General features: G+C 52.0%; 1 protein-coding gene across 3 annotated transcripts; it reads right to left on the bottom strand.

The window, feature by feature from the left end:
- Positions 1–1022: 1022 nt before the first annotated feature.
- FAM110A (family with sequence similarity 110 member A) lies at positions 1023–13126 on the bottom strand. 3 transcript variants are annotated; one of them, XM_027069761.2, is made up of 2 exons: positions 12829–13126; positions 1023–2562 (listed from the first exon to the last, which is right to left on the bottom strand). In XM_027069761.2, exon 2 carries the CDS (start codon positions 2465–2467, stop codon positions 1574–1576), a length of 894 nt encoding a protein of 297 aa, XP_026925562.1. In that variant the 5' UTR covers positions 2468–2562; positions 12829–13126; the 3' UTR covers positions 1023–1573. The 3 variants fall into 3 exon arrangements, with proteins under 3 accessions (XP_026925562.1, XP_026925564.1, XP_053056110.1); XM_027069763.2 differs by lacking the exon at positions 12829–13126 and adding an exon at positions 6679–6978; XM_053200135.1 differs by lacking the exon at positions 12829–13126 and adding an exon at positions 5416–5989.
- Between the last annotated feature and the right edge of the window lie 10055 nt (positions 13127–23181).

Here is a 23181-nt window from a genome sequence, read left to right as displayed (position 1 = left end):
CTGTATCACAAGGAGGCAGACTCCATTCTCATGAGCTTGGCCGCTCTCTTCCATAACCCAGTTTCCCCTTGTTTCCCTGAACCACCCAGGTCCAACCCAATTCCCTGGGGCTGATTGTAGACGATCAGACAGACAGACAGACAAACAGCTGGGCTGACCTGGATGTTTGTCAACAGCCCAACGGAAATCTCCTCTTTATGCTTAAAATAAAACTTACATCAAACCTGTCACCAGGGCCCCCATTTGAGCTTCCTGTTTCTGAGTGCTGCAGCCAACACGGCCTGCAGGAGAGGAAACACCACCCAGCCCTTCCCCACTCCCACCCCGGGGGTGGGCAGAGGCCACCCAGGCTTTCACCCTTTGTGTGCCCGGCCCTGGCTGTATCACCAGCCAAGTGGAGGCTCCCAACGGGGAACTAGCCCGGAGGGAGACAGGAAGGAACTGAGACCTCAAAGCCGCATCCTTCCCCTTCCCCCAGCCCCCTGAGGACTTGTCCCATTCTCCCACTGAAGCCCAGAGAGGGAGACTGGCTTGTCCACGGTCACCCAGAATTGGAGGCGAGGCCACTTGTTTTGTGCTGTCCACCCCAAGTCCGTCTTCCTCTGAGAACTCCTACTTCCAAACCCCAATCTACAGCCTGTGTCACCTTAAGTTCAGAGTTTGCATTCTTTGAGCTTCCTGCTCCCTTGGGAACAGGGCAGGGATAGGGAAGGATCCCTGTACCCATCAGCCTTTTCCCTGAAGGTCCCCCACTTTCCTGGTGCAGGGGAAAAAACCTGTCCCGGCTCTATCCAGACTCACTCTGTGGCCAGACCCAGTGTCCTCCTCCGTGAAAGAGGCCCAGAAGCTACCCAGAGGGGTTATGAGGATCCCCTGTGGGGCAAGTCTTAGGCCAGACCAACCACTGACCTCATGCCCCCACCAGATCCTGGGGTGAACAATTACTAAGTTCTGAAGGCCCCACCCCAAGACCTCTCCCACCCCTTCTCCCTGTGAACACAGAAGAGTCTGATGACCCAGCCTTTGAAAAACAAGCATTTGTGTTTATTAACCAAAGGGGGGGGGGGGGGGAGTCAGAGCAGTACAGACTCTATCAGTCCCTCCTGTAGTCTACCCACCTAGGCCAGGCTGCCAAGGCCCTGCCCCCACCCAGAGTAAGTTCCCAGGGAACCAGGGCCCCCTGGGAGAGGAAGAGGAAGTCAGCAAACGTCAGAGACCAAGGAAGAAGGAAACAGAACCGCTAGGCCTAGTAAGATCCTTTGGCCCCTCACTCTCGGTAGAGAAGGCTAAGTGCCCCAAATCCAAACCCACAATAAGAGCCAAGTAGGACTCATGTCAAAACCTCTACATGTGAAGGGCAGAGGGTGGCCCAAGGTCAGGGGGCAACTCTCTCCAGAGTCAGTCCTTGCCAGGTGGATGCTGGTCCCGCCTCTGAGGCTCCGCCTCCACACCAAGTTCACACAAGGCAGCCGCCTCCGGTCTGCCCCAAGCCCGCGAATGGATGCAGAAGAGGTCAAGGGGCCAGTTGCCTCTCTAAGATCTGTCTGTGGCAAATGCGGCGTCCCGTGGAAGCCTAGCCCTCAGCTGCTGGGGTATCGCGCGCTTGCCGCAACCCGTACAGCCACTTGATCACGCGGGCGTTACGCTCTACCACCGACACGCCATAGGGGACGCGCTCCCGCTCCCGCGCCCGCTCCTCAACAGTGGCAGAGCTGCGGCGGGAGCAGTCCCCCTCAGAGCTGCCGGGCCCAGCGCTGGGCCCGGCCAGGGACACGATGTCTGAGCTAGCCCGCGCCAGGTGGGCCACTCCCAGCCCCCTTGCCTCCTCCGGGTCCAGGCCGCAGAAGTTAAAAAATCGCTCAAGGTCGGCCGCTGCCCGCGAGAAACGCTCACTCAAATCCGACTTGGAGCGCTGCAAACCCGGGGGGCGGGCCGGGCTGGAGGCAGTGGTAGTGCCTGGCGATGGGCAGGGCTGGGCAGGTGAGGCAGGCAGGGGACGGACATCCACTCGGCGAACCGCAGCTGTACTGGGCGGTGGGCGTGGGGGGGTGGCTGGGGGCGCCTGGTGGGCTCCCTCTGTCCGTCCAGGGGTACGGCCGGCCTCGGCAGGGGACGCGGGACTATCACACAAGTCGATAAGGCTGCTAAGGATGTCCAAGTCCAGCTGGGGCCGGCGGCCAGGGCCAGGCAGGACTCGGCGGCTAGGCGTGAGCACCGTGCGGCGAGTCCCAGGGCTGAAGAGTGGCTGTTTGGACAGCAGGGGCTGCACAGGTTCCTGGCGGGTGTTGGCCACATGCAGGCTCTTGACGTACTTGGCCTTGTCAGCCTCCAGGCGCTCCACAGCACTGGGTTTCCGGGCTCCACCATCTGCTGGCCGCCGTAGCAGGTAGCCGGGGACTTTGGTCCGCAGGCGGAAAGGTAGGGCAGGGGTGTCCCGGGCTCCCGGAGTCAGTGTGTCCACAGGCATGGCTGTTACATACCCTGAGGGCTTTGGTCTGGGAAGGCCGGAGAAATGAGGAGCCAGATCCAGGCAGAAAGTTGGCAGCTGGACGCCGGCAACGGCTGCAGGGGAGGAGAGACAGAGGCTGAGCGCGCTCAGACAAAGGCTCAGCAAAGACCGAAATGGGCTGAAGACGCGTTCCCTATTAAAAGGTAATAGCCACGCCCCTGGTTCACAGGGAGCCAATCAGAAGACAGAAAGCCACCACTGAGGGCCTGTGACTCCGCCCACACCCCAGCCTCCTTCTCAGGAGACCAGCCCCTCCTGAGGCAAAGAGGAAAAAGTGCCAAAGAATGACAGGAGCAGCCTGAGCAGAAAAGACAGGACAAGCCTCGCTTTAAAGGAAGCAAAGTGGGCTCCAGGCCATATGCTGGGCCCCAGCCAACTTAATCTCTCAACGGGTCCTCTTAACAGCTCCATTTTGCAGACAGAGAAACTGAAGCTCAGGGAGTTCAACCAACTTGATTAAGCTAACCCAGCAAACCGATGGCTCTGCCCCTTGCTTCCAACCAGGGAGGTGCCGGCACAGCAGTTTTAGGGTTGGGTGACCAAGAGAAAGCGCTGTAACCCCACACCCCACCCGGACTGGCCCCAGGGAACCTGGTCCCACCTTCTACCCTTACCCACTCAGGCAGGAAGCTGCCCTGTGCTATCCACCCGTCTGGACATGCCAGGCCCCAGGCATAGCAATAAGCCAGCGGGGGAGGAGTGTAGAAAGGCCCCACCCCCCACCCCAGTGAAGTCCAGACACTCATCAGCTTCCAGTATGGACTTCACAGTGATCCATGGATGCCTGTCAGCTAGAAATATCAGCCCTGTGCTGTGCTGCTCCAAGAGAAGCTGGAAATGCCCACAATCACAAAACCCTGCTTAAGAGCATCCAGCAGACCCTGGATCTGCCAGCAGCCATAGGATGGGCACCCAGAGGCAAGGGGGCCCACACCTGGGTGCACAGGCGTCCACATGATCACCTAAGCATCAGGGCCTCATGTCCCAGGCATCAGGCCAGCCCTGATCCTTTTTCCAAGAAAAGACTGGAGCCACAAAGTGTCCCCCACTAACTCTCCCAGAGATGGGCCAGAAGAAAACCCACAGACCAAGTCCTGAAACTTCTCATCTGAAAAACGAGAGAGGAGGACTTCAATCCAGATGATCCCCAAGAAGACTTGTCATTCAGACCATTTACACCCATGTTGTCTAATTCACTAGCCACATACGGCTAGTCAACCTTAACTTTAAATTTAAATTAAACAAAAACTTACAATTCAGTTCCTCAATCACACTAGCCACATTTCAAGTACACAACAGCCACTCTAGTGGTCACTACAGTAAACAAAGCAGATTAGAGCATTTCCGTCCATAACAGAAAGCTATACTGCACCGCCCCATGTGGCCACCCAGAATGACAGGAGGAGTCTGGATTGGGGTGGGAAGGCAGACATCCCTGTGTGTTAGACGTTTGTTAACACCATCCTCTCGGGGCACCTGGGTGGCGCAGTCGGTTAAGCGTCCGACTTCAGCCAGGTCACGATCTCGCGGTCCGTGAGTTCGAGCCCCGCGTCAGGCTCTGGGCTGATGGCTCGGAGCCTGGAGCCTGTTTCCGATTCTGTGTCTCCCTCTCTCTCTGCCCCTCCCCCGTTCATGCTCTGTCTCTCTCTGTCCCAAAATAAATAAATAAATAAATAAATAAATAAATAAATAAAAAATAAATAACACCATCCTCTCCTGGAATCCTCCTGGAATTCAGTTGGAATTCCCCCAATGTAAGAAGGGTCACTGTCATCTGATTTTACAGTCAGGGAAAAGTGAGACTACAGAAGTGACCAACCTAGGCCCCAGAGCCGATAAATAAGACACAAATTCATATGAAGCCTAATTCACTCGTCTATTATGTTTATGTAGTTTTACTCTTTGTTCTTCCCATGCCCCTAAAATACAGCTTCATGAGGGAAGGTGGTTTGTCTGTTTTGTTCACTGAATCTGTTTCAGGATATTGCTTTCCACACATAATAGATGTTCAATATATTTTTCTTGAATTAAAAAGTCCATGGGGACCAAATGAGAATGGGCAGACCTCAGATAAACTAGAGAGGGATGCATCTAGCCTATTGCAGGCATATGCGTCCAAGGTGGGAGGTATGGAATGTGCTAGGAAGCTGGAAGAAAGATGTGCACGAAAACTCTAGGTTCTTAAATCTTAGCATATTCGATAATAACTTTTAATACCTGTGTGGAGAGGGGCACCTGGGTATCTCAATCGGTTGAGTGATTTCGGCTCAGGTCATAATCATGGTCATGGGGTCGAGTCCTGCTTCAGGCTCCTCAATGAGCATGGAGCCAGCTTAAGATTCTCTTTCTCTCTTTCTCTCTCTCTCAGGGGCACCTGGATGGCTCAGTCGGTTAAGTGTCCAGCTTTGGGTCAGATCACGCGCTCACAGTTCGCGGGTTGGAGCCCGGCATGGGGCTCCGTGCTGACAACTCGGAGCCTGGAGCCTGCTTCAGATTCTGTGTCTCCCTCTCTCTGCCCCTCCCCTGATCGTGCTCTGTCTCTCTCTCTCTCTCTCTCTCTGAAAATGAACATTTTTAAAAATTTTTATAATTTTTTTTTTTTTTTTTTACGTTTACTTACTATTGCCTGCTTGGGATTCTCTCTCTTCTCACTCTCTGGCCCTCCTCCCACTCACTCTCTCTCAAAATAAATAAACACTTAAAATATTTTTTCTCTCTCCCTGTCTGTGTCCCTCTCCTCTCTCGCACTCTCTCAAAAAGAAAATAAATAAATTAATTAAGTAAGTAAGTAAGTAAGTGTGGATGGAGCAAACAAACAGGTCTGCAAACGTATCTGCTCTCCCCACCCCATACTAGCCTCCAGCCCCCAGTCTGAGACCTCGGCCGGGGCAGCCATGGCAAGTTACCAGAACCTTCGGGGCTGTCGGGCCAGAGACAGAGCTGCTCCCAAGGCAGAAGGGATGGCGTAGGTGGGAAAGGAAAGCTGCCCCACTGGGGGCCGACCCCCAGGGGACCTCAGGCAGGAAGGGTCTGACAGGAAAGGCAGCCTTGCGGAGCCCGGTCGAGGTAACTAGCCTCTGCCCCACCCCCGGGCCGCCGCCTACCAAACCAGTCCGACCCGTTGGCGGCGGCAATTCCCTCCCGGGAACCATCCTGGGAAACCGGGGGAAGACGGAGGTCAGATGGGCAGGGCCAGGGCAGAAGGCCCGCGCCCTCGGACCGAGCCCCTGGCCGCAGGGGCTCCTCCCGCAGCCCGGACACAAGCCAGGAGCCAAGCCCGGCTTGGGGGCCGCTGGCCAGCTCGCCCACCCGTCCGCTGCACACCCCCTGCTCCTGCAGCTGCGCCTCTTACACACTCCGGTTCCTTATCTGAAACGCGGTTAAAAATAGACCTGAGCCTCCAGGTCTCCGCGAGGATGGAGAGATAAAACAGGTCGAGGACTCTCCCAGCGCCTGGCCGCAAGGCCGCGTTCCAAAAACGGGGCTCGAGGTTTTTATGATGATTCTGACGACCCAGCTCCGCAGACCGCCCCCCCCGGCAGGGGTCTCTCAGCAGCTCCAGAGGCGCCGGAGCCTCAGACAAAGGAGGCACGTGATAGAGGCTAATCCTAAACTGATCTGACCAAATCCCATTTCACAGGTGGGCAAACGGAGGTGTGGTGGCTCCTGAGTGTTAAAGCCAAGGGTCCCAGTTCCCAGGTGGGACTCGTCCTCTCCGAGGCCTCTTCTCATCGTCAACGCCCCACCTACGGGTTTCAAACGCTACCCACAAATGGCCCCTAGAGCGCCAGCTGTGAGCCCTTCTCTTAGGGCATCCCCGGGGCATGCGGCCTCACCTCGCCCCCTTCCCACCGGCTTCCCTAGAGTCAGCCTTAGGGGGTTGGGGAGCTCGGATCCTCGGTCTGGCTTCCGCCCTGCCCCGCTTCGGGACACTCGGAGACTCCCAGCGACGGAGGAGGCCGCGAGCCAGGCGGTGCGCTGTGTGACTCTGGCCGCTCACCGCCCCTCTCTGAGCCCGGGTCGACCTGGCTCTTAAGTGAGGTCCCGTCCAGGCGGGAAGGTGAGCCCCCGCCCCATCCCCACCTTCCCAGGAAGGCCCCCCCCACTCGGGCCCCGATCGCCACCCCCCGCCCCCCCCCCCCCCCCAGCCCGCCCGGACCCGCACATACCTTGCTGCGAGCGCGCCCCGCTACAGAGCGCTCCCCCCGGCCCGGCCCACCTAGGGCTCAAGTAGCACGCGTTTGCGCAACTTCCGGCGGCCTGCCTCGGGCAGGTGAACCCGCCGGCCCAGGTAGTACCCGAAAGGAAAGAACGAAAGCCAGGCGGGGGCCGGAACCTGAGCCCAGGCGCGCTGGCTGCGGGCTTGGCGCCCGGACCTATCCCAGGGAGCTCTTCCGCGAGCCGGGGCCGCCCAACCCACAGCTACACTGGCCACATCCGCACATCTGCCACCCGCAGTCCCCGTGGCCACGCGGGCCAGCGCACCCATCGTGGGAGGTGGAAAAACGGCGTCCCCCACCCCCCTTCACCGCCCCCCCCCCCCCCCCCGGCCTCAATGACCGCCAGTTAACGTTGACTGTGCCAGGCACGAGAAAGTGCTGTTCCTGGTATTAATCAATCCATGTTAATCTTCCCAACAACCCCTGTGAGGTGAACTCTATTATTATCCCCATTTGACTAATGGAATACCGAGGCTGGGACAGGCTGAGCTAGTTGCCCAAAGTCACCCCGAGGAGTCCGACTTGGGCACTTTCCCTCCGGACCAAGCCTTCATGTCACCCCGTTCTACCTGTTGTGTCCCTGAGCAGGTTGCTGGACCCCTCTGGCCCTCCATTTGCCAAGTGAGGAGAGTCTCACCTTCCAGGCCAGGTCAGTGTGAGTTCTTAGGTCTGAGAGGGCCTGTAGAAGTTTCATGTATGCTGTAAATATTAGTGGCAACGGCAACAATGGTAATAAGAATAACTAGGGTGTTGGAGTCCCAGGCACTATACTTATGTAAATCTCTGGACAACCCCCACCCCCACCCCAGGGAGGTACTACTTAATGCCCATTTTACAGATGAGGAGACTGCTGGAAGGAATCCTTGGGAGGGAGGTGATTGTCTCCACGGCCAAGCCAAGCCCTAGTAGGTCACTTCAGGTGGGCACATTTGATGAGGCCAGTTGCACTGGGATCCTGAGGCCCAGAGAAGGCCCTGAGTCCTCGGGAAGTCAAAGGGGGCCCAGTTTTTCATTGTCTGTGCCAAGTGGGGGCTGCACCCAGTTTGGGGCAGAGGGCTATGAGGGGACAGGAAATGATTCAGAAAACAACTGTCCTCCCCCTGGAAGTGAGTCAGCTCTGAGGCCTCCTCCAGGCCCTGGAGCCTGATTTTAGGGGAATGAGGGAGGCCAGCCTAAAGACCATGGTTCCCCACAATTTCCTGCTGGGTCCCTGCCTGGCCCTCTACTGAGGGTGGGAAGGATGAAGGGGGAGGGCTCCGTTAGGCAATAACCGTCATAAAAGAAAAACAAACAAACAAACAAACAAACAAAACCAGTAACAATTTTCATAATATAATAAGAAATGTTCTGAGTGGTTTCTTTGTACCTGACACTGTTCTGAGCTCTTTGTATCTGTTGACTCATTTAATCCTCACACTCGCCCTGAGGTACTCCTATTATGCTCCTTTTACAGTTGAGAAAACTGAGGCACAGAGAGGTGGGGCCACTTGCCAGAGGTCACACAGCTGGTAAGTGGCAGAGCCAGGATCTGAATCTGGGATTTGAAGCCAGGAACAGGGCTGGGGGAGTGGAGGGAAGGGGAGGAGACAGAATCTTCAGCGTTGGGATTCAGTCACTCACATCCCAACTTTGGCTCAGGTCACAATCTCATGGGTTCGAGTCCCACGTGAGGCTCAGTGCTGACAGCTCAGAGCCTGGAGCCTGCTTCAGATTCTGTGTCTTCCTCTCTCTCTCTCTCTCTCTGCTCCTCCCCTGCTCACACTCTGTCTCTCTCTCTCTCTCTCTCTCTCTCTCAAAAATAAACATTAAAAAATGGCAATATGGCAATGTTTTCCCAACAGACATCAGATCTCATCACTGCTCGGCCTAGGCCCGCTTATGGCTCCCCATCACCTGAGAGTAAAACCCAGACTCTCTAACTTGGCACTCAGGCCTTCCAGGATCGGGGTCCCGCCCTCCCCTCCCACCTCAGCTCCGGCCTTTTCTGCTGCAGCTACACACCGCTCTCTGCTCGTCTTGAACACCCTAAGGTCTTTCTCGCCTCACGGACTCTGCACCATTTGTCCTCTGCTTCAAACCTCTTAGCTCACCTTCTTCAGGTCCCACCTTCTCAAAGAGGCCTCCCTGACCACCCTGAGGCTCCTGCCAACTCTCTCATCTATCTGTTCCCTTCCACGCATTCATCCCACCCTGTCGTTTTAGATATTCACTTACTGATCACTCGTTTCCTATTTCTGTATTTTCATCCTCTCCCGGGACCAAGCATACAGGTGTGCACACGGCACACCATTGACTAAGTGGCAGGACTGGAAACCGGGCCACCTCAGAGACAAAGGCCCTTCACCACCAAGCCTCCTCCAAACCTCTTGCCTCACCCCAGGGCTTCCCCCATCTCTCCCCCTCCCGTCCAGCCTCCCCCTTCAAGCTGGGCTCTGGCCACTTCAGATGAGCCCCGTTCTTCCTCCAAAGACATCACATCCAAACTTTTGCACGGCTGGGGTCTGCTCCTAGTGCCCTTCCCCGCTCCAGCCCTAGGGCCACCTTTATAGCACAGACTCTGCATCCAGCCTGCCAGGGTTCAAATCCCAACTTCCCCGGAGTAGCACTGAGCTCCTGGGTAAGGTAATCGACATTCCCGTGCCTCAGTTTCCCCAGCCGTAAAATAGGACTTGTAACAGTGCCCCTCTCCCAACCTGTGCGTGACAAATGCCACCAAAATGTGATACTCCGGTGCCCAGCTCCTGGGTGAGGACTTCATCACCCCGAACGTTGACCCCCACTTTTCTCAAAGTTTGCAAATTCAAGCATGCAGAGTCGGACAGACATTTCTTCAAAGAAAGTGTACAAAGGACTGATAGGCAAATGACAAGATGCTCAATATCATGAATCATTTGGGAAATGTAAGTCAAAACTACAATGACATAACATGTCACATCCATTAAGATGACAATATCAAAACATAGAAGCAAACAAAAAAAACCAAAAAACCAAAAAACAAAAAAACCCAAAAACAGAAAATAACAAATGTTGGTGAGGATGTGAAGAAACTGGAACCCTTGAACACTGTTGGTGGGAATATAAAATGGTGCAAAAAATAAAACAAAATAAAACAAAGTAAAATAAATATAATACAATACAATACAATACAATACACCAGTGTAACTGCTGTGAAAACAGTATGACGGTTAGGAAAACTTTTTAAAGAGAATCACCATGGTTGCACCACAGTAAGAACAGACTTAATGCCACTGAACTGAACCCTTAACAAATGGTTAAGATGTGAGACTTTATGTTATATACATTTTACCAAGAGAAGAAAAAGAGGGAGCACAAAGTCTGGGTCAGACCCCCTGGATCGGAATTCCTGCTCTGGGTGACCTGGCCCAAGTCACTAAACCTCTCCTGCATTCAGTTTCCCTTTGTGAGGTAGAAAAAAATAACAGCACAGAATTGCAAGAATCAAACGAGCACATGCTCATAAAGTACCTGGCAGAGGGAAGTGCTCGAGAGGCGTTCGTGATTTTTATTCTTTGTCTAGGGGGCAAGAGGTGTGGTTTCGATGTTTACAATTTTCATGACATTCTGCACCCCCACCCCACCCCTTCCTTCCACCTCCTTCTCTTGCTGCTCATTAGAAGCCAAGCCCTGACTTGGGTGGAGACAGGGTGGCCCTCACCTGCCCCAGAAAAGGATCAGGAAGGCTCCAGGCAGCAGAGAAGGGGCAGGACAATAGGGCAGCCCAGCTCGATTTCAGCCCAGCTGTCCAGGTCAGAGACACCCAGCTGGGCATCCTCCAGGGCCACGGCAGGCCCCATTCTATTTCTGGAGTCTCCCCAGACTCTCATGTCCTGGCCTGCCTGCAGTCAGCCTTGCCCAGAACCAGCCTTGCCCAGGGCACCCTGGCACACATCTCAGCAAGGGAGAGGTGAGCGGGCTGAAGGAGGGGTGTGGGCACAGACGCCTGGAGCACTGATCTCCTATTCGGCCCAACTCCATCAACCCAATTAGCTGCGCCTGTTTGTACCTCAAGTTGCAAAATGGGGACAGAGGGGCTTGCGGTGGAGACGGAGAGAGACCACATGCAAAGCCTTAGAGACGGGCCTGGCTCACGAGGCTGGGAAGGTGGAGGTTGGGGCCAACTCACAGGCAAGCCCACTTCCTGTCCTGGATTACCTTCTGCCCAGGCCTGAGCTCACTATCGTGGCTTCTTATCTTGGCCAGGAGACGTGAAGAAACTTGCCCAAAGTCACACAGCAAGTCGATGACAGATCACAGAGAGGGCAGTGGTCTTATGATTAAATATATAATCTATAATGACATATATATATATATATTATATGTGTATAATATATACATATATGCATATGCACATATATATGTATATAATATATACATATATGCATATATGTATATAATATATACACATATCTATACATATAATATATGCATATACATATATATACATATATGTGTATATGTATACGTGTGTGTGTGTGTGTGTATATATATATATACATATATATATATATATATATATATATATATATATAATTTTTCAACCAGGTGATATATGCACATGACCCAACAAAAACTCTAAGGAGAATAAAGTAAAAATAAACTCCTTCCCACTCCTATCCCCAGCCACCCAGTTCCCCTCCCTACAATCAGCACTGCAACCAGACAGCTGTGTGTCCTTCCAGGGAGATTTTAGGCAGATACAAGCAACAATTATGGACATATATTCTTTCTTTCTTTTTTTTTTTTTTACACATATGGCAAAATGCTGCGCGTACTGTTTTTACCTTGCTCTTTTTACTCAATAATACGTGTTGTTTTAAGAATGTTGTTAATATATTATTAATTATAATATGTGTTATTAATATACTCAATAATATACGTTGTTCAATAATATCTGTGGTGCCACATCAGTACATAAGGAGCCTATCAGCCCCTGCTGATGAGCACTTAGTGTGTGTCCAGACGCGCCCTGTTACAAACCACCCAGCAGCGTCACCGCACCGACGTTGTGTTGCCTTAGAAGTGAGACAGCTGGGCTGGGCATGTGCTTGTAATGGTGACAGGGACCATGTGAGTCGATCTCCACCAGCAGGACACACAGCAAATGGTCAATAACTGTTAGCTTTAGTTAGCTTGATTAGAGGTTTGGGCACCCCTCAATTTTGCCTCACCCTAGCCCCTCCCTGCATCACATTCCAGCCGAAGAAGATAATCAGCTCCCTAATAACTGAAAGCCATAGGACATCAGATGGGTAAATGCCACTGAGAGAGACAAAATAGAAAAGGGAGAGGGCAGGGCATATGAACTCAATAAATATTTGTTGAGAGACTAAATGAAAGAGTTCATTTCTTTCTGAGTTCCCAGCGCATCCCCAGGAGGCAGGGCTCGGCCCAAGTCAGATGCTCCGCTGGGACCTATCGCGGCCCCGTGCCCAACTCCAAAGTCTCTGGTGACTAGTGGCTTCAGGTTGAGCGGCTGCCTCTACCCATTCCCCCAACTTGGGGCAGATTCCCAAGAATCTAAAAGCGGCTCCAGAGCACCTGCTGCCCACCTAGTATCTACCCCAGACATGTCAGTCCCTTCGGATCCCCCCCAGAACAGCCCTCTGACAGAGACAGCACTGGGATTCAAAACCCCGTGGGCAGAAGAACCCCAAACGCGCCTTGAGTCCACCCTCTGGCGTTCCAGAGAAGGGAAGACAGATGCCCAGAAGGGGCACCCAGAGGACTGCGCGGGAGAGTGGGGCAGGAGGGAGATCATCCAGCCAGGGCACCAGGGCTCGGCAGCCTTGCAGCTAAGAGGCTGAGAAGCTGACCCCCAGCTGCGTGTCTGGGCCTCCCAAGGCAAATCCTGATCTACCCCGACTGGAGACTTCGAGGCGGAGCAGAAAGACCTGAACTGGATTCCCCACCAGTTCTCGCTGTGCCAGGTCACTTGCCTCTCCGCACCTCATTCCTTCTCATCCGTGAAATGGGGTACCAACTCCTCCCCACACATACGACGCGGGCAGGACGCATACAGCAGGCGCTCACGGAGCCCCTCAGACCCCAGCGCGCGCCCCAGACCACCCGCCCCCTCACCTGGAGCCGGCGCTAGGAGAGTCCTGGCTCCTCCAATACGGGTCTTAGAGAGGCTGACAGCTCGGACCCGAGGTTGGAATGGCCGCGCCCAACGCTGCTCGGAAGGCCCCAGCCCCGCATGAGGACCCGCAGGGGCGTCTTCGGAACTGCTCTGCGCACCCGAGGTGGACGGGGTACCTGACTGTCCCCAGGCCCCCACCAGAGCGGAGGCCCGGGGGGCGCAGAGGAAGGGGAAGTGAGTTCGCCAGTCTCCCCCCGTCGCCGGAATGGTTTGCCCCGGACATCCTGATTGGTTCCTCGCTTCCGTTCGAACGCCGCGCCATCCGGGTTGCCAGGCGACCGCTTAGCTTCAGCCCAGGGATAGTGCGTCCAGCCCCTGCAGCCCAGCTCCGCCCCGGCTCAACCCCTCCGGCCTGTTCTTCCCTTGGCCGCTGCAACTCAGGAGCCTAGTTATTTCCCTTGCTCTGCCAGGACTTTCTCCAGGTCCCCAACAGACTATGGCACCATTTAGGGGCCCCACCTAGTCCCTAGTTCCGACTTTGCAGCTGGCTATGTGAGCCCGGGCTAGCCCCTTTCCCTCTCTGTTTCCCTAACTGCACGGTGGTAAATTGTAAAATGTGCATATCCAGCAGTCCCGAACTTTACTAAGGAAATGACCAAAGATATGAGCAAAGATTAATGCAGCCCAGCGTTATTTACGATAGCAAAAGAATGGAAATGATTCCAATGCTCAGCAAAAGAAGGTCGGTTATATACATCCATCCTGCGGAAGAGCTAAGTCTACTGAGCTTTTTACCTGCCAGGTAGCTTTACATAACATAACTCTTGTCAGTGCTCATGGCATAACCCTTTGAGATAGGAACCTTTAATTACCCCACTTTGTGATGAGGAATGTTATGCAGCTATTAAAAATGATGTAGTTAAAGATACTTAAAGTATGAGGAAAATGCTAAGAAAGCTTTTTAAAAGTATGTTTCAAAGCACTATGTACAACATAACTATGTATTAAATACATAATTGTAATATCATGTGTTTATGTGTAATCGTTTATAATAACAGCAGTCAACTTTTTTTGTGTTTTTGTGGATTTTCCCATTTCCAACACTTAAATTGTCAAGGGGAAAAAAACCCACATTTTTTTAAAAGGATTAGAATAAATTAACTCTAAGCACCCTTCAAGATAAGGAAATTTCATAACTGCAAGTCACTATTTGGGTCTAGGGCATTGTTCAAGTTGGAACTCTGTTTTCTAGTCCAGATGGTGATCTTCACTCTTTGATTGAATTTTCAATGATTGAGCACTTACTGTGCAAATACCTTGGGCGGGTCGGGGACGGGGGACTAATAGTATACCAATAGCTAACAATGATTGCACATTCTGGCATGAGCACCAATCAAATCAGAGTAGATAGCATCCGAAGCAGGAAGTCTGACTATATCTGGGAGGAGCAGCTAAATATCAAAGTTGGCATTAACTGTGCCCTTTGCTAGACTGTGCTCGAGGCCTCACACACATTTTCTCACTTGACTCCCTTACCATGTGAGAAGAGAGGTTCTATTATCCTTCTCATTTTATAGATGAGAAAAGCATTGTTTATCTGGATTCAGCAGGAGTCCTCTGAACCATTCTGTTATGTTCCCATGTGAATATACAACACGTGTTGGCAGCAGCAGTGAGGGGAGGCAAGGAGGATCCTGTGATCACAAAAGACACAAAGCAGGGGCAGATCTAGACTATATACTTCCTGAGCCTCGTACAATTTAGGGAGATCTATTTAAGGAAAGACCTACAAAATCACAAATATAAAATTAGGTAATAAAGTGATGATTTGGTTAGAAAGACAGAAGAAACCTCAACAAATGAAAATTCCACAAATGTTGCAAAGTCCAGGAAAATAATATTATTTCTATGAATTACATATTTGGCATACCTCCCTGATACTTTTCACAAACAAGCTTCTTCTGGCTCCATGTATACACTTCATACCTCTCCTCCACTACATACTGGTGATATTTGGCACTGTAAACCCAGAGAGGGAGAGAGAGAGAGACAGAGAGAGATGACCTTTCACCCTGGTGCACCTTTATGTCACAGCCACCTCAGTGTGTTAGGTAAGGGTATTCCTGGAAGTCATTACCAGTTGGCAATAACTTTTCACAAAAGTGACCGAAAACAACGTAAATAAAACCGCGAAGCCCGTACTAAACGTCAGGGTTCCCTTGGCCAAATCCCCCAGACGGTCACACGCACTCCGACATCATCTGACACAAAGGGAAGTCTGGATGGAAAGAGAAGGTGGTTTTAACAGAGTGAGGTTTAAACACCTTACTTTGGCAAGTTTTACAGAAGCATATGACTCTGTGAACACCTTGCTAGGGAGTCTGCCGGACCTTAGCTTCCCTGTCATTAAAATGGGAATAACAACAATGGTGTCATGGTTGAATTCTTCTCTCAGATGTACAACTTTAATCAGGGGTTAGGAGAGATTTGAGATGCTTGGATAAAGGACCTGCTGACCCTTGCGTGTTCCAAACTTGCCTCTGCCCTACGTACCCTGGAGCTTAAAACAAACAGGATAGGGGCGCCTGGGTGGCTCAGTCCGTTGAGCGTCTGACTTCGGCTCAGGTCGTGATCTTGCAGTTTGTGAGTTCGAGCCCCGCGTCGGGCTCTGTGCTGACAGCTCGGGGCCTGGAGCCTGCTTTGGATTCTGTGTCTCCCTCTCTCTCTGCCCCTAACCCACTCGCATTCTGTCTCTGTCTCTCTCAAAAATAAATAAACATTTTTTAAAACAATTTTTTTAAAAAGAATAAGGAGGTGGACAAGCTGTCATTAGTGTGCCCAGATGAAAGGGAGCTAGATGATCCTTAGGGTGGCGTCCTGACCCAGCATGAGCAACAGTAACATCTCGCCCCATCCACAGGCCTGCAGCTTTTAGTGCCTCCTGCAGCACCCTGACCTTGGCGGTGTTTTCGCCACTCAGCTCGAAACGGAGATGAAATCAGCCTCAGATACCAGCTCCCTATCCTCTGTGCACCCCATGGCTGTATTTTGTTTTGGCAGGGGGAGCCTGGCCTTGAAGTGGTTTGAGAGGCGTGCACTGGGGGGGGGGGGGGGGGGGGGGACAGGTGACCAAGGACAGTTCCTGTGTCTGAGCTTTCTGGTCCCGGGGGAGGCAGCCTATCGAGCCTTCAGGTGAGACCTCATGAGAAGTTCAGAGAGAACTGCCAAGCCAAGCCCTTCCTGAGTTCTTATCCAACAGAAACCATAAAAGAGATGAAAAAAAAAAAAAAAGATTATTGTTGTCTTAAGCCACTAAGTGTGGTGATGATTTGTTATTCAGCAAGAGATAATACCTAGGGACTTTTTACAAATTCCAACGTCCGGGTTGCACCCCAGACCAACCACATCTGAACCTCTAGGAGAGGGGCCCAGATGTCAGGTTTCCATGTGCAGCCAAGGTTGAAACCCCCTGGAGGAGGTCCCCTCCCGCTTCTAGCTTGGGCAGCTCCCACTGACCTCAGGCTGGTTAGGAGTCTCTCCTCTGGGCTTCCACAGCCCCCTGTGTCAAACTGGCCTGGGGCACGTCTCCTGACTTGGCAGTCGGGAGACTTCTTATCGGGTAAGTGGAGGTGATTATAGCAGCCAGCTGACCTCCTGGACAATCCCATGGTGTGTCACCTGAGAAAGGGCTTGGGGAGCATAAAAAGCGAGCTCTCCAGGTGGGGCTGTTATCACTGAGCTGCTGCTCGGGCTCAGCATTCCTCCGCCTCCCCTCCGCCTCGGCTTTCTGTCTGGACAGCTAGGAGACAGCAGCTTCCAGTTGGGAGAGAGGACTCTCCAAGTTACTCTCATCCCTGCAGACCTCCCCCCTTCATCTCCTCTTGGTTTGTTTCAGGATGTATTTACTCATTCAACAAATATTTTCTGAGCCCCTGGTCTGTGCCGGTTACTAGGAAGACAGACGGGAACACAGGGAGTTACATTCTAGTGAGGGAGACAGAACAATAGATGAGTAAGTGAACCGACAAGTGAGACATGTTATAAATAAAAATAAAGCAGAGTAAAGCAATGGGCGTAATGGAAAAGGGGCTGTTTTGTATAGCACAGTGAGGGAGGCCTCTCTGAGGTGAAGCCTAAAGCGTAAAAAAAGAGGCAGCCGTGTGCAAATCTAGGGAAGGCTGGGAGGAACAAACATGTGCAAAGGTCCTGGGGCAAGAGTTGAGTTTGGTATATTTGAGCCAAAAGGCCAACGACTGGAATGGAGAGACAGGAAAAAGACTGACATGAAATTGCTGTAGGCCACAGAGAAGAGTCTAGAGTTAAAAGATAAAAAGCGGCAGTTTCAGATCAAGATCAAGCATTCTGGGGTCAGCCGGTCAGAGTTCTAATCCCAGCTCTACCGCCCACCTGCTGCCAGACTTGGGAAAGTTCCTTAAACTCTGAGCGTTCAGCCCCTTATCTTTAATGGGAATAATTGCACCTACATCGCAAGGAGTTACCTTGAGTCCCCAGGATGACGCGCACAAAACCCTTAGCACAGGACCTGGCCAAAGCATGGCTCAATAAATGTGCGTTATGCTCATTGCTGATGACAATAGCAGAGATCATGCCGCACAACCATGGGGGTTCCCAATAAATCGCAAACCCTGGCAGAGAGCACACATGCTTGCACCCTGTAGCGGGCTGAACAGGGTGCCCGCGCAGAACAATCGGGGCTGGCAGCAGTCTCCTGGGGGTTAGAGACAGGCTGGCAGCTGCAGGAAGCAGGGCAAGATGAAGACAGGCTTGAAGATCCCGCTGGATTTGGCCCAGACTGAGCCACATCGGCTCTCCACTCCCAAATCCTCACACCCCAGGAACAGGGTCGAGTTGTGAATCTGGAGAGCCCAGAATTCTTTTATTTTTTTTTAATTTTTTTTAACGTTTATTTATTTTTGAGACAGAAAGAGACAGAGCATGAACAGGGGAGGGGCAGAGAGAGAGGGAGACACAGAATCCGAAACAGGCTCCGGGCTCTGAGCTGTCAGCACAGAGCCCGCTGCGGGGCTCGAACTCACACACGCTCATGACCTGAGCCGAAGTTGGACGCTTAACCGACCAAGCCACCCAGGCACCCCGAGCCCAGAATTCTTTTAATCCTGAGGTCTTCGGGGTGCCTGGGTGGCTCAGTCGGTTAGGCAGCCAACTCTTGATTTCGGCTCATGAACCCGTGAGATTGAGCCCACCCCCAGGGTCAGGCTCTCTGCGCCCACAGCGCGGAGCCTGCTTGGGATTCGGTCTCTCCCTCTCTCTCTGCCCTCCACCCCCCACCTCAAGCTAAATAAGTAAATTAAAAAAACCAAAAAATCCTGAATTTTGCATTTTATCGAGTTTTAGTTATTTAAATGGAAAGGCCACACAAGGCTAGTGGCTATCGTATTAGCACGGCTCTAGAGTGGAAGTTGTTTTCTCTTCGATTCTCTTTCACTCTTTCTAGCCTTCATCCCTGTCCATTTCGCTCAGGACAGGGGGCCGCAGACTCAGGGCCAAACTGGGATTTGTATCTGTTCCTTTATAAAAATGGGTCTTGTTAAAAGAAATTCACCAACGTCCGGTGTATATTTCGCTGATTTTTGACAAATGTGTCCAGCTGCAATTGGTGCCGTGGAGGAGTGGCTTCCGTCACCTGGACAACCTCCCTTGTGTGTTTCACGGTCACGTCCCTCCCCCTCGCTCTGGCAGCCACTGGTCTGTTTTCTTTCCCTACACTTTCATCTTTTCTGGACTATCACACAAATGGGTCAGCCTTCTTTTCACTTGAAGCAGGATTAGGGTTTAAGAACATTGTTTTATTCCCATTCTGTTATTCCCCCCCCCCCCCAGAAGTTTTCTAATTACAGCGAATGATGCTGAGTTTCCACTCACAGAGAAAGTATGAAATTTCCTTTCACGCGGAATCCGTTTAAGCCAAGGAGCACACGTTTCCTTTAAAACGTGGAAGTCACTAATAGAACAGGTGGGATACGGATACGGCAGCAATTACAAGGAGTGAGACACGAGTTACTCCTCTTCGGGAAAAACACCCAATCCCACCTCTGCCTGTGACACGTGGGGGGAACCAAGACCCAGGAGGAGGTTGACTGGCCCGGATCGCATCAAGCAGGTGGCAGAAACAGGAGGACACTAGTGCTGCTCAGGACAGATGGCAGAGGCTGGGAGGAGAGGCTTGGGTCCCCTTAGGGTTAGGGGGCTGTCCCCTCCCCCCACTCTTGGGTCTGCGCTAATGGAGCTGCCCCAGGTCAGAGGCTGGGCCTGACAGATGGGATTCTACAGGGGAAAAAAGGTTCAGAGGGTGAGGGGCCTTTGTCCCAACCCCAGATGGCAGGGCCAGGCCAGAGGCAGGTGGAGAAGTAGGGCCCCTCCTGAACTGGAAGGTCGTGGCCCAGAGACAGAATCTTTGTGGAAACGTAACACCCAAGCCCCTCCACCCAAGGGACTGGTGCAGGCCTTTCCAGCTTTCAACAAGACCCCTCCACTCCACATGCAAATCAAATGCAAATGAGCCTGCAGCCACTGCGCAAACCCCACCTTCCTTTCCCTCTTGCTGAGGTCCACCCCACAGGTCCAGACACCCACGGATGTCCAGACACCCGAAGCCCCAGGCCCATCCTCAGCACACGCTCAGACCCCTCACACCAGGATCGGGCATGAAATGGGCTCAGCTGACCCATCTCTGCCTGGAGGCTGCGTCAGACCTGGGCCACTCCTGCTGTCTCTCCCCCTATCCGTCCTCCCCCGGCTCAGGCAGATCTTTTAACACCATAAATCAGTATCGCAAAGCTAGAGTGATCAAACCAGTCTGATACCGGTATGAAAACAATCAAGGGCCCAGAAATAAATCCACGCAAATATGGCCAAATGATATTTGACAAAAGAGCCAGGGATACGAAATGAGGAAAGACAGTCTCTTCAACAAATGGTGTTGGGAAAACTGAATATTCACATGCAACGCATGAAATTAGACCACTCGCCTTACACCACTCACAAAAATTAACTGGAAATTGATTAAAGGCTTAAACCTAGGACCTGAAACCATAAAACTCCTAGAAGGAAACACAGGGGAAAACTCCTTGACATTGGTCTTGGCAATGATTATTCAGATATGACAACAGGGGTGTCTGGGTGACTCAGTTGGTTAAGCGTCCAGCTCTTGATTTCGGCTCAGGTCATGATCTCGAGGTTTGTGAGTTCGAGCCTCAGGTCGGGCTCCATGCTGACAGCGTGGAGCCTGCTTGGGATTCTCTCTTGTGCTCTCTCTCTCTCTCTCTGCCCCTCCCCTGCTCATGCTCACTCTTTCTCTCAAAATAAATAAATAAACTTAACAAAACAGATGTGACAACAAAAACACAGGCAACAAAAGCAAAAATCAACAAATAAGGACCATGTCCAACTAAAAAGCTTCTACAAAGCAAAAGAGAAAACCAACACAATGAAAAGGCAGCAGCTCAAGTGTCCATCGATAGGCGAATGGATAAAGATGTGGGCTATATATACAATGGAATATTACTCAGCCATAAAAAAAGAATTAAATCTTGCCATTTGCAATGACACGCACAGAGCTAGACAGTATAATGTTAAGCAAAAAAGTCAGAAAAAGACAAATACCATTGAGTTTACGTGTGGAATTGAAGAAACAAAACAAAGGAGCAAAGGGAAAAATAAAGAGAGAGAGGCAAACCAAGAAACAGACTCTTGACTATAGAGAACAAACTGATGGTTACCAGAGGGAAGGGGGTAGGGGAATGGGGGACCTAGGGGCTGGGGATTAAGGAGCACACTTGTGATGAGGACCGGGTGTTGTATGGACGTGTTGAATCGCTATATTGCACACCTGAAACTAACACAGCACTGTATGTTAACTAACTGAAATTAATAATAATAATAAATAAAATAAAGCAAAAATAATAAAATGAAAAGGCAGCCTTTGGGATGGGAGAAAATATTTGTAAACACGTATCTGATAAAGGGTTAATATCCAAAAAACATAAAGAACTCCTACAACACAATAGCAAAGAAATCCAATTGAAAAATACACAGAGTAGGGGCGCCTACGTGGCTGAGTCGGTTAGGCATCCGACTTCCGCTCAGGTCATGATCTTGCGGTCCGTGAGTTCGAGCCCCGCGTCGGGCTCTGTGCTGACAGCTCAGAGCCTGGAGCCTGCTTCGGATTCTGTGTCTCCCTCTCTCTGCTCCTCCCTTGCTCTCGCTCTCTCGCTCTCTCTCTCCAAAATAAATAAACATTAAAAAAAAGAGTATTTGTGTAGACATTTTTCCAAAGGAGACACCCAGTTGGCCAACAAGTACATGAAAAGGTGCTCAACCATCACTCATCATCAGGCAACCGCAAGTCAAAACCACAATGAGATATCGCTGCACGCCTGTGGAAACAGCTATTACCAAAAAGACAAGAGACACCAAACGCTGGCACGGCTGTGGAGAAACGGGAACCTTTGCGGGCTGCTGGTACAATTATAAATCGGTGCGAGCCACTATGGAAAAGAGCGTGGAGGTTCCTTTTCTGCCAAAAACAGAACCAGCACGTGCCCTGGCTGTGTCACCTCCTGGCGTGTGGCCGAAGAACACGAAATCAGAAGCTCAAAGACCTATCGATCGGCACCCCCAACGTTCACGGAAGCACGACTTACAAAAGCCATGGAAGCCATGGGAGCCATGGAAGACACGGAAACAACCTAAGTGCCAGCGACTGACGAATAGGTGACGAAAACGTGAGAAGGAAAGAGACAGAATGCAATATTACTCAGCCCTAGGAAGAAGGAAGGCCCGCCATGTGTGACAACAGGGATGAACCAGAAGGGCATTTGGCTAAGTGAAGTAATTCAGACAGAGAAAGACCGTGGGTGATCTCGCTTATAGGAGGAAAAGCGGGGAGAGGTTGGGCAAAGGAACCGGCACTGGGACGTCCCCCAGTGCTTCCCCGGCCAGCTCCTCGTCACCCACGCCTCCGGCTCTGAGACATGGTACCTTCACAGCCGGGCCCTCGAACACCCCTCCAACAGCTCTGGTTTGCCTCACTCGCCGTGCGCAACACCTGAGATTATTTTATGTATTTGTTTTCTTGGTTTTGCTCGCCTCGGTTCCACAAGGGCAGGGGGCCTGGCCTGTATCTCCCATGCCTAGAACACCGCCTGGCACATAGTAGGGGCTCCATAAATATTTGTGAGCCAAGGGAGGGGGGTGGGAAGGAGAGGAAGGAAGGACCGAACGCCCCCACCGAGGCCCCCCGAAAGAGGCAGACAGATTGGAGCGGAAAATGTGACAATAACCATTTGTTCACTCGACAAAGTTACGGTGCGGGCCAGGCACTGACGTAGGGGCTGGGGACACTGTGGTGAACAAGACAAATTGCCTCAGCTTTCCAGGCCCACGGCTGGTGGGGGAGACTGAGAAGCCACAGGGGTCACTGTTCTGAGTCATCTGTGAGGTCCCGATGAGGGGCCCTGAACCCAAGCCGGGGGTCAGGGCAGGCTTCTAGGAGGAGACGGCCTCTGGGTTGAAACCCAAAGAGTGAGCAGTGGGGAACTCACCAGAAAACAGGAGGAGGACAGAAAGAGATTGGAGGTGGGAAGCCGGGTCACAGAGGTCACACAGGCCCTGGAGGGGTCGTGGGGTGGTGGGGAGCGAAGCAGTGGCCCTGTCGTGGCATTACTACTTACCCCGTTTTACGGACAGAAACACAAGAGACCCAAATCAGAGCGAGGACAGGCCCACACCGTCCGGGCTCCCTGTCCAGCGCTCTTCCCACTGCACCAGTGTGGGAATACCAGTTTCTTCCCTGGAATCTTCTGGAGCCTTGGGAAGGGGCCACTCTCCTGTCCGGCCCCATGCCTCCCTACCAGCCCTTTGAGAGAAATATTAATATTTTGGAGTGAAACCACGCTCCTTTGTTATACAAGGAAGTGGCCTTCTTTTTTTAGAGATGCAGACTAAAGTGTTAGAGGTGATGATTCATGATCTCTATAATTCACATTAAACCACCTCGAAAAGAAATGGAGGAAGCATTATGGAAAATGCCAGAGTTCCTCTGGATGTCGGATATATAGTTCATAATGTTATCCTCTGTTTTTCTGTGTGTCTAAAATTACTCGACGTAGTTCAGCGTAAACCACTGAAAGAAAAACACGAGGGCAGACCCTGGGTGTGGCCACAGCTGTGAACGAGAACATTCTGGACTGGGAAAACCAGGTCTGTGTGTGGGCCCCTGGGCAGTCCCTCCCCATGTGGGGCCCCTTCCCCTGGGACACCCTGAGTCTCTGCCCCAGTGCTGCGTCTGGTGTTCTCATGGATTCGGCCAC

Source organism: Acinonyx jubatus, chromosome A3, assembly GCF_027475565.1.
Source record: "Acinonyx jubatus isolate Ajub_Pintada_27869175 chromosome A3, VMU_Ajub_asm_v1.0, whole genome shotgun sequence".
Lineage (NCBI taxonomy): Eukaryota > Metazoa > Chordata > Mammalia > Carnivora > Felidae > Acinonyx > Acinonyx jubatus.
The sequence above is the reverse complement of the archived record's forward strand: the minus strand, read 5'-3'. Positions and strand labels throughout refer to the sequence as shown.